Here is a 12,099-nt window from a genome sequence, read left to right on the forward strand (position 1 = left end):
AAAGTGTTAATATCTTCAAAGCCTCAGCAAATGAAGGACTTTGTCAAAGTGAGAACTATCCTGCGGTGAAGAAGCACTTACTGTAGCCCTCTCAAAAATCTTCTATGAAGCGCGTTTCTGATTTATTCAGACAATAGCTCCTATTTCGCCAAGGCTTGAAGTTCGAAAAAATAAAACGTAGCTCACCTCTGCAAGGCTGGAAAGTAATAGAACTCTACAGCATTTGAATACAGAAGCCAGGCATTCATCGAATACAACAATAATATCAATTATCACTTTCAATGTGCTCATTTTATCCTTACTCCAACATGGGCTGACAGATCTCAGTATCGTAGCCTTCTAAACTCTGGGTTTTTTATCCTTAGCTCGGAAAAGTTCACTTTCTTTTTTCGTTTCTGCACAGAAATCAGTAATTTGCATCATACTTTTAATAAAATAAAATGTTTTGTGATTACTGAAGTAACCATGGTGAAATCTGAAAATAGAACTTGCAGATCTGTGTATTTCTCAGATACGTGTATGGGAAAAAGTCTACGGAAAACGTCTCTGTTTCCCTTAATGCTTAAGCTCAAAATTTAAATGGACATATGGCAAATATTCACAGAAGGTTTTAAAATTAAATCTAGATAGCTAGAGACAAAGTAAACAAAACTCCACCTCACATGGCGTTCAGGAAACCAAGGATATAGGAATTCATTACAGGTAAGGAGGGGTTTACTCATTTAAGTATTGAGTAACAGTTTCTATTAAACTTTCCATTTTAGATTAGATTACTTGGTTTCTAAATTAACCTGGTTTTTTAATTATGCATCTTATTTAAGCAAAAGTAGCAAAGGTTTTTTTCTTTTAAACATTTTTAACCGTGAGCTGCCACAGGGCTTCTCCCTCCCGTGTTATTCCTGAAGGCAACGTCTTGAGCCAGTAATGGTACGGCTCGGAGGGCTTCTAGGTAAGGGAAAAAAACGTGTCTGCTCTGGACTCAGACCCAAACGCAAACCATTTGCACAAACCAAGGTCATGCTAATCCCATCCCTGTGGGTCCCACCCCATCTGCAAATTCAACTCTCTATAGAACAATTCCTTGCCAGTACACTGCAACAATGAAACATGCTGCTAATTACCATGTTTAAAAATCTTGACCTAAGCAGACATGCAGGGAATTTAAATGAAATCTCTAAAAGAGTAAAATCCACCTGCTTGGTCTCCCAACACACAACTGCTCAATGTGTAACCTGTCAAAATACTGAGCCAGCTTTCATTAATTCCATTTTCTGTAATCAACATCCTTCTATTACTCACATGCTCGGCTTTCTACAGCAGTTCTTCAAGCAAGCTATTGTATAAACTGTTATAGTATACTCTAGCGATAAATATTTAAGAAAATAATTATTAATTACCTGTAAGTCAGCATCAAACTCATGTTTCAGGTAAGCATCTTCTGCAGCTTCAACAAGACGCTGAAAAAAGAAAAAAAAAAGTGTATTTTTGAAATAACAGATAAAATCTTTAAATCCAAGTGTTCCTTCCAGTATAGCAACAGAGATTGTTTGATAATTGTGTAATTCATTGTCAACACATGATATCTGCTATGACACTTCATAGAATAGAAATAAATGATCCGGATTAAAAGAAAAATGATCAAGTTTTTTAAACCTTCATCATCCATGATAGGTGGTACAAAACTCTCAAAACAGCTCAACTACTAATAAATAAATAATAATTAAAAAAAAGGTATTTTTTTCCACTAGTACTCAGCATACTGCAGCTCCCATTCTGATACTGGTTTTTGAAAGATGACAAAATAAAGTTACTTTCACACGGGACCTTATTTTGCACATAGAAGCCCTACTGCAATGTTCTTTAAATTATAATAGGAAATATTTCCTAATAATGCATGTGATTGCATGCAACTGAAATAAAAAGGAATTTCTAAATCATACATCAAATATAAAAAATTAGAAAAATAGAGACTAGGATTGTTTACTCAGCAGATTTGAAGTGTTGTACGTACTACCTTAACCTGATGCATAATCACAAGAAGATTTTTCTGGAATTACAGAAGAAATATTTTTCTGATTGACAGCAATTCAGTAGTACTTTGTTTTCCTCTTAATAATACCCAAAACTCCCTGTGGTAGTTCTTGTTCCTTAACACTATCAAATGAAGGGAAAAAAGGGCTAGCAGTAGAACACACCTACTTGAAAAATTTAATTCATATAGAGGTTTGCTGCAGACATTCTATCATGAAGAGACATTATAATCTTTCTAAGTTGTTATTCGGGGTTCTTTATAGTTCTAAATATTTTAAACTATGGAAGTAACTCCTAGTTTTTATTTAATCTACCTGAACATTCACATATGCACAACCCAAAATTAATCAAAGAATGAACTGTCACAGAATACTCAATATATTACTTTTATTTTCTTTGATCTATCAGACACTGGCACGCATGTAGATTTTCCAACATTTTGTACCATGAAGCAAGTGAGCTCCAGGCTCTCACGCACGATACACGGAGAGGACAGCCACGCACACGTTTGCTTCCCTTTTCAGAACTGTATGCACTTTTATCAAGTCTTTGGATATAAATCAAGATGGAATCGGCATTCATATCGATTGCTATACCATTTGAACTATAATGGAAACTGAACCAAGAAAAATATTTCAGGTTGCCAGTTCAGAATAAATGGTTCACCAAACCCCTGACAGTTTAAAGCAGAACCACGTTGGTTACAGGGAGCATTTGTGTTCACCAAGGTCTGCAAAGAGCAGCACTTCACAGCCTCTCCTTCCTCATCTCTGTCTCATTGCGAAGCCTACCCACGCATGAGCACAAACCTCACTAAACCCTCGGTCCTCTGCTGGGCTTCTGCATCTTCCCTGCAGACCCCAGCGGGGAGGTTTGTCATACCTTTTTCTTTAGTGCAGAGTTGCAAATTTCAAAGATTTGATTAAAAACTGGAAACACTGATGCCTAGGTTGACAGAAGAGCAAGAGAGAGCAGATGAAGTCCACCTTCCCAGAGCCCCGTGCTGTGTGCACATCCCTGTCGTTTGACTGTTTCCACCTTTAAAACTCTTGTCCCATGTAAACCCAGCTGGTCTTAGTGAACCCTTTTGACCGAAACTGGACTTGAACTGAAATGGTTCCAACACCGGGTAAATCAAACCAGAACTGAACCAAAAAACGTACCAGACCCAGCAGCTAATGATGCATCGCAACAGGATACGTCGGGGGAGCCATGAGAAGGTATTTCAAATGAAACAATGAAGTTCTATGGAATTGTTCCTACTGCTCCTGTGCTGTATGAATAGTAGTAATAACAGACCTTGCAATTTGAAAGGTTATCAAACATTAATTTGAGCCAGAATTATTTTGCATTTAGAATTTTTAAAAAGTAGCACAAACTGACTGTTCTAAGGAGGAAGTCTCACAGCACCTGAAATAGATTCTTAAAAATTTGAATGGTCTCAGAAGTCCATCCTTAGCATGTTAGTGACCTGCTGAAAGTATTTTGCAAATCTAGCCCTCATTTTTCATGTATGAAAAAGGCATTTTATCTAAAATAACTACTGTAATTCAATGCATTTCTACAGGTGTGTACTCCTTAATTTTAAAACCATAGTTGCATTACTACTCTGTGCACATCTAATACAAAAGATCATGACTGTGATGAGTTTGAGAGGGGAAAAAAGTAAAAGAAGGGTCAAAACAATTCTTCATACAGAAATTAATAAAGGAAAAAGAGAAACATGTTTTTCTTTCTGGGCTGAAATACTTAGTTACCAGAAGACAAATTGTTATAGTATTTCATGAGATACCAGTGCCTAGATATTAGTACCTAGTGGACTAGAAAAATAATTCATGGCTTCTTATATAGTTTGTATTGATCCCAATGTGTTTCAATTACATTTTTGCTTCACTGAAATAAATTTAAACTAAGATTTATCCCTCCACGTAAGAAATAGCTAGAGAAGCATAAGATGGGTAATAGTAGAAACATCTGGTAAGGAGGGCAGCTCAGAAATGAAAAGTAGTGATTGCTACTTTATTGATTTATTCATTAAGATTTCTGTTGTTACATTTGCTCTTAAAAAAAAAAAAAGTTACCTACATCTCAGCAACATTCTCTACAAGAAACAGAACAACAAAAAAACCAAACAATCTACCAACGCGTATTCTTCCTTGAACACGTAGGCGCAACCATGCATGCACACTATGTGCTTCATCCTCACAAATTAATAAAAAAATTAAAATTTTGGTACATGGACAACACAAGCATACGCCGCATTTTCTATGTGATAGTCCTTAACCACGGTTTGCTTTAAAATATCTCAACACCATTATGAAGGAGACCGTGAGAAATCTGGGAGAGCTACAGAACAGGTAAGCTAGTAATAAGCCTAAATCCACAAAATGACATATTAGCGGATATACACAGATGATACCAGAATGAAGAAATTGTATACAAATGTTTGGGGATTTTTTTTTTTTTGTTGATTTGGCGGTGGGGGTGGTGGTTTTTTTGTTTGGTTTGGTTTTTAAAAAAACAAAACCAAACAAAAAAAGTTCCCTAAAGGGATGAAGCATGATGCAAGAAATTCCTTAACACTCTGGAGGCAAAAATATAAAAACCACATGTAATACTGCAACATTTTTATATTGAGGCCAAAAATCCTTTTTAAAATATTTTAATGACTGAACAGTTATCTAGCAATGGTTCTCAACATTAGCATGATTAGCGATTTTAACTTAATGGTTTATAATGACACTCTTAATACAAATGCCAATATATTTTCATTTGAGTAAACATGCTCTAAAATCATTGCTGTAGCAAGTAAATGCTTCCCAAGCATTATCCTGAAGGGAATTGTGAGTTATCTGTATGCATTTACATGGAATGAATTATGAACACTGAGTGAGCACGGTTACACCATTTAAGGGGCTATATCTGAGGAGTATTTAGCTCTGTGTGTGGAAAGGTGTTTGGGTATGCATGCACAGACAAGTCAAGGGCAGCGTAAAATCTTTAGATAAAGAAAAATTTTCAGATTCTATGGCATTACTTCAGTTGAGGTTCCCCCGGTTCAGGAACTAATCCTTATAACTTTCCCAATATGTCTAAATATGAGAAAGATTAACTGACTTATCCAGCGTATCACAATGCAGCTTGGGTAAAAATGGGACACGAGCCAGGAAATGGAACAAATACCACACCCAAAAAACCCCAAAATGGTCACCAAAACACAAAGTTTGGTATTTTTAGCAATGCTAGTATCACGGACAATGTAGAGAATGCTGATAGAAGAAAAAGAAATGTTTGCTTCCTCTCAATAACATTTAAGAATATATAAATCACTGAGCTATTTCTGAATAGGGTAATTTTCTTGACAAATGATATTTTAATTTCAGTGAACTGATATTGCCAGATAAATTCTCATTCGAGTTAGGTTGTTATAGAGATAGCAAAGGAAAAGTGAATGAAACAGAATGGATGAGGGGAAAAAAGAATCCAAGAGACAGTAAAGGGAAAATGGAACAGATGGGCAGAAAGGTGAAAATAAAGAAGAAAAGAACAATTTCAAGGAAAAACCACGAAACATCCAGAACATAGGGTACCTATTTTAGGTTCTGAGAAGATCTTTTCTTTATGTGCCTTTTAAGGGTTTCAGCTTAATTTTCAATGATTCTTTTTCATTAGAATCCCATTTTGAGGTTAGATTAAATAAATTCATAAGCATAAAAGAGTTTGAAACAGTTTCTGAACTCCTGAGCTGCAGAGGGTCACTAACCTTTATCCATAAATGCTGACTGAATTTATGTCCTTCCCTCTTTTCAGCTATCAAATCTTGAAGCAGCACATTTATATTTCATTGTTTCTTTTCTATTTTCTAAGATAAACCAACTGCTACACATAAATCCAGACACGTTGCTAAAAATTGCTCTTGTCCAAACCAAACGGCTACAAATTTCAGAAAAGGATAGAAGACTGCACTACCTTGATTACAACTAGTATCAGCTAGGTACTGACACTATCTCAGTCCATAACATTAATAGTTTATATTCCCTAATATCAATATGATAAAATTTCATTTCAAAATAGAAAAAACCCCTCCTATATTGTGATGTACTTAAAAAGAAAACGACAGATCTACTCTCTCAATTGTAAATGCTCCTTCTTTACTCAGGCCCAGGCTCATGCCTCACTGCTCCAAAAATAACCAAGCAGCAGAGCTTCAGTTCTGTCAGTTAAAAAAAACGTGAGCTTGTCAGCAGCCCTTCTGCTAACGTAGTCTTCCCAAACTCACTAGATTTTGCCTTAACATTCCTTTCAGTACGTTATGTCAGTCTTGCCAGCTTGAGCTGTTACCGCCGCGCTGTCCTGAGCAATGCAGAATTATCGGTTTAGGTCTATGAGAATTTAATCCAGAGAACGCCTGACTAGGGCCACCAATTCTGACCCTGCTCTGAGCAGTGGGATATCACAGTCATGAAAAGAAAGTGTAGATAACCCTGGAGGATGTTCTTGTGTCCTAACATCTGAATGCGTTCAGCCAACAGAAAAAAAAAATAGCCCCACACTTTCTCATCATTTTCCCATGGCATCAGATCTGTTTGAGGTTCACCTCCTACACAAGCCTTGTATACAGCTTCAAGGCTGATTTGAGATGTGTTTGGGATGTAAAAAAAAAAAAATTAAAATCCATCCTTATTAAAAATAACAAAAAGTCTAAACCCAAGAAAAACCTATGAATATACTGCACTGAAAGTTTGTCTTGAAAAAAAAAAATCTAATGTGTAAGAAAAAAATTAGGGATTTGTGTAACTTAAAAAGCCTGTCTCCCAGACTCCTATGTATGGAATTGTAACAGGGATTTGTATCTTAATCAAATGTAAACAAATTTTTTAAATAAAGACAGCAGGTAGCAAAACAAAGGAAAACTAATCCCTGTTCTTAGCTTATTTTTTTCATATTTTGTAGCAAGTTTTCTGGTACATTACCAAGCAAAACCCAGTAGTATTCTGTATATCAAAAATACTTACAATTACCAATAGTTACCCTTCTTCAGGTGAAACGGTGCAATTTTAATAACCTTACTATTGATTTGAACATCTAATTTCCAATCAAAATTTACAGTAATTGAGCTGTGAACATGCCAAAAATATTTTCTAAAGTGCAGCCAGATAACTATTTAAAACATAGTTCAGCAGTTGAGTATATTCCTGGGAGAGAAACCAGAACTTGTGTTTCAATCATCAGAGCAATTTGCTTCACCGGCTTCTTCACGAGAAGCCTATGCTGTGCACGTGGGAGCACTCAGTAATAGATGAGCAAACTTGAAAACCATTACCCACGTACCTTCCCATGACTTCCCCATTTAGGGGTTCATTTCAGAAGTGAAAAAGGGATTTCCATTCCAGGAAACCTGTAAGGCTGCAGGTGCTTTGAAAACTTCTGAAAAGCTTGGGCTGTTTTGGGAAAGAACAAGATTTATTAGCATTATGTGAGCTTAGGTAATATTCTGGCATGGGTGGTAATTCTGCTGCAAGTCCTCCTTATTTCCATCAGAGTTCTGGGGTTTGCTTCTTTCACAGTTCATTTAGTGGAGAAGGTAAAGAAGCCAACAGGGAATATTTGATGTTGTTCATCAGCACCCCTATTATTTCCTATGCTCGAAAACAGTATCATATAACATGGCACTGAATGCACCGATGTGCAAACCGGCCTCTCGGTCTCACTATTTTTTGCAAATAGCTTTGCACATGCTCGCCATGACCAACAGAGAAGCACTGTAGGTATTGGAGACCGATGCTGACCTTGGAGGAATATGTGCTACCATCAGAAACACACACGTTTTTAGACAGGCCGATGACAACAGACTTGCAATTTGGCCGTTGTTATCCTTGAGACCGGGGGGGTGTGTAGAGGGAGACACAGACAGCTTTTTCAGAAAGCCCATCAGCATATTTTATTTCCCACTGTTTTCCTCAGCTACAAGGTATTTTCTAAGAAATTACATCACTAAAATTGCTGTTGCTGTGGCTAAGAAACACTGAAAACTCCTGTCATCTTGATATTAGAATTCCTAGTGCTTGTATCTTAAGACAGATATCAGTCTTGCAACTAATGCCATACAAAAAACCTGACTGCTCTATGCCTACTATCAAATTCCACTACGACGACTCACTAGACAATGCTCACAGTCAGTGCCGCATCAAAGCACAAATTACAAATAAAAGATAAAAATAAATTAAAAGCCTAGCAATTATTGCAAATAATGTCAATTATCCACTTATATTCATTCAAGACTGGCAGGTTGATCGTTTTTAGATTGCTAGCTGGTTTTCTGAAGCAGCATAAAGAGTTCAGCTTGGCAAAGAGCTGGACAAACAGAAATGAAACTGTAAATGGATTAAAGTACGTGAAACTCGCACGTTGCGTAACAGTGGCTAAGACAATCCTGGAGTAATTAAATGCATTTCCAACTTAACTAGGTCAACACTATATTTAGTTGTGGCATCTGGAGATTGCCGTGGCATGGAAGGAAGACTGCAGATGAAGAAGGTAACACATTTGCCTTGTCCTGAGTTCTGCTGTGCTCAAGGCTGTGCAAAGCCGATATATCAGATACCAAATATGCAGATGATCGAATCTGCTCCTACCATGTTATTATGTCTACCACAGAGCAGAAAGGAGTGATGTGCTAAATAAGGTTTTCTTCCACACTTTTAATTCCATATGTCCCAGCCATCAAGGAATCAGTTCAACTGCAGATACAACTTAAAGCTGTTTCAGGGCTATTTAAAATGGGATTTGCCTGCCTGGGTTACAGCAGCAGCCAGCTCCTTCAGTCATCTCTCCTACCTCAGAGCCAAGGGGAAGGCTCTTCAGCATTCCACACCAATCATGCATTCATCCAAGGGTGGGTAATTCTCAGGAAATACCTTTATGTATCTTTTTAATTCCACTTGCAACATGGCAACACAATTTGTAAAGTTTGGCTTTCAATGAATAATTCACAACTGGTACTGCTCTCTTCCACATAAATTAAAAAAAAAAAATATTTACAATGTTACTTTGTAAAACACCTTCCAAAATCAAGAGAAATGGTCTGCGTATGCATCTAAATAACCACCTGTGTACACATACATTTATATGTATTTATTCAATACTAACCTGTAAGTATCATTATGAACCTTACTCCTGCCCCTGTACTGAAATCACTAGATTAAAACATCTGATTTATTGATCTTTTCCATGCATTTAAGCTACCACGGGTCACACTCTTTACCTGTCACAATCGCTACCCTGTTTGGATAATGCCAGACTGTCTGCATTTGAGTACGGAGTACTTACACAATGTCTGAGCAAAAATAGTTTGCCCTCAGCTCTGACAGCTCTTGACACCATTGCTGGACGCTTGGCAGATATTACTGAAGAAAGATTTGGGATAACTGTTCTCATACAAGTTCATTTAGTGCAAAATTTTCCATTGGTAGGAATTATCTTACCTAACCTCAGCTATTTCAAATCTAATCATCTCTCTACACAGGTTAACTGAACATCCTTCATAGGTAGAGACGAAAACTCCAAGGGTGTAGCTCGTCCCATTCTAAAAGAGGTCATAAGATATGGGAAGAACTTTGGAGCTTTTCCTTCACTCTTTGCTTCATTAGATGTTTAACTCTATACGAATGAAGTAAAGGGAGATGAATCCCACACCATATGTGCAACATAAACGAGCTAAAGAGAAATGGAAATATTCCCATGCTCGCTCAATAGGGGAAAGAAGTCTTGAGGCAACACTTTGCCCTGACAGCAGTCCTGGGACTAGTCTAGGTGTTTCTGTTCACATTTAGAAGCACCAAGTGAAACCAATTGTCTTTGTTTTGTTCCCTCTCTCAGCTTTTTCCTCACCTCTACGCTAAGGTTCAATCCCTCAAGTTAATTCAAATTCAGCTTGCAGTTTGTGGTCTAGCTCAACAAAATCAGCTATGATATACTGTCCTTCTTCCAGTTTCCAACCAGATTACTATCACACAACAGCAGCAAAAAATCCTCGAGATTTATTACTCAAAACAAAGGTCAGTTCCAGAGTTTGCAGGAACTTATTTCTGCTGCCTAGCCCAGCACTCAATCACAAGACACTGAGCCTTGGCTTTGCTTTCAAACCAAGCCATGAAAACAGTAGGTATTACTCTCTCAAGTGAAGTCAGTTGGACTGTTGTTTGTCAGGATTTCAGTTGCCGATAGACTAAATTAAAGGGAAAATTAAAAACAAAAAACCAAAAATCACACTGAGTTTTCTAGTAAAAACTTCCCAACTCCCTATTGCAAGTGAAATTCTCTAAGCTAGATATTGAGGCAAACCGAGTATTATTGCGAAGATATGAAGAAAGACTTTGTGAAGTAAAGGGATGGTGTCTCTTCAACACACAGAGCCAGTTTAAAATGGGGGTACAGTGAAGATACTGTAGCACATATTCCATCTCTCACAATAACCGTCCTGAGAATTTAAATAAATCAGTATTAGCATTGTTGTATTTCTATAATTTTATAACAAAAACATTATGTTAAAGAGTTCAAACAGTATTACAGATGCAATGCCAAACTAAGTTAGGAGACGCCAGAATGAAGTTGCCTTTGACTTCAATCGCCTGTATTACAGTACATTTTGTCGCTATGATTTTGCTTGTTTAGAACACTGAAAAATGCCATCTAAGACCTTTGCAGTGTTCACTAACAGTGATGAGGGTATCCATTTCTATGTGTAGCAGTAATGGATTTTGCAAGCATTCACCCGAGACATAGTGTTACATCTCAGGTTATACAGACAGGGAATCTTTGGCCTGCTTCAATGCTGCATCATACCCAATCCTGCCTTCAAACATCACCATGGCTTACTGCTGTTCCTTTCCTATCTGACCATGGCCCTAGACCTACTCCTATTTCTTTCCTACCCCTCTCTCCACATCCTGAGCTCATTAAGCTCATATTGAGTGTCCCAAACTCCAATGCTAAGGTTTTCCATACTACTTTCCCCCTCTTCTCTAGCACCTACCAATTATTTTTCCTCCTTCATATCAGCCTTGGCGTCCACACTGCCAAGCATGTTCACGATCAGTCTTTTCCAAGTCTCCACCAATAGCTCCTCATTCCTCACACTGCCAACCTATATTTCCAATTTGCCCTATTCCCTGTACAATCTCATTGAGCCCATCTAGAATATCTTGTACCATTTATATTTCTAAATCCCAGCACAATCCAATCCTGTTCCCTTTGTCTCCTTAAACAATCTCATTATTCTCCATTCTCTGTTCTCCTTGTGCCAGTACCTTCCTCAGCCTCTCCTAAAACCATCAACAGACTCCCTTAGCTGCTGACCCTTCCATTTTCCTGTACCCTAACATGAATACAGAGAGAGATGAGACCAGAAATCTCTCTCCTTAAGTCTCCTTAATCTCTCTCCTGGGTCTAGAAGGCACAGTGCCTCAGGAGAGGAAGACACTGTTTCCCCTGCCTGCTGCTGGCTCAAGCCATAAGAAACTAATGGTGCAATTGCAGGAAAGTCTTGTTCAACCATGTATTGAAAAATCACAGTGCAAGGAATTTCCAAAGATTTCACTTACAGTTTTGCTCTGAAACGTTTCTAATGGCCATGTGCCTCTATGTGCAGCTTCCAAACGACAACTACTTGATCCAGCTGGAACAGATTTTCAAAGAAAACCTTGTGGCAAGGCCACATCCCTGACAATTTCAAGAGCTGGTTCCTAAGTATAGGAGTGCTATAGAGTCTTAATTAAAAGAACATCAGTACTATTTTTAAAAGAGTAAACCAAAGCATTTTTTCTTAGTTTCTTTCTTGGAAACAGCTCTAGTTCAAAGATAAAATTCCAAGCTTTTTTGGTCTCCTGGACCGTACTTTATCATTCTGAAGACTTGATTGTTGTTGAAGATGCTGGAATTAATTACAAAAGCAACTTTCAAAAGCAACTTTTCCAAAGTCATGCTTATATACAGACTTACAAGCCTATATATAGGTACAGAATCCATCCTATCTTTTTTCATTTTTTTTTAATAAATCTTTTTTTAATA

At 37.4% G+C, this 12,099-nt stretch overlaps 1 protein-coding gene across 3 annotated transcripts in view; it reads right to left on the reverse strand.

Annotated features, from left to right (window-relative positions):
- The window catches only part of CACNA2D3 (calcium voltage-gated channel auxiliary subunit alpha2delta 3), a 460,032-nt gene that overhangs the window by 320,063 nt on the left and 127,870 nt on the right, over positions 1-12,099 (reverse strand). For all 3 annotated transcript variants that reach the window (XR_008578815.1, XM_054838171.1, XM_054838172.1), the window contains one exon: positions 1,398-1,457. Coding sequence is in view for 2 of the 3 variants with exons in the window: in XM_054838171.1 (XP_054694146.1) it covers positions 1,398-1,457 (60 nt within the window). In the remaining variant the exon portion in view is untranslated. The remainder of the gene's footprint in view (positions 1-1,397; positions 1,458-12,099) is intronic.

Source organism: Grus americana, chromosome 11 (genome assembly GCF_028858705.1).
Source record: "Grus americana isolate bGruAme1 chromosome 11, bGruAme1.mat, whole genome shotgun sequence".
Taxonomy (NCBI): domain Eukaryota; kingdom Metazoa; phylum Chordata; class Aves; order Gruiformes; family Gruidae; genus Grus; species Grus americana.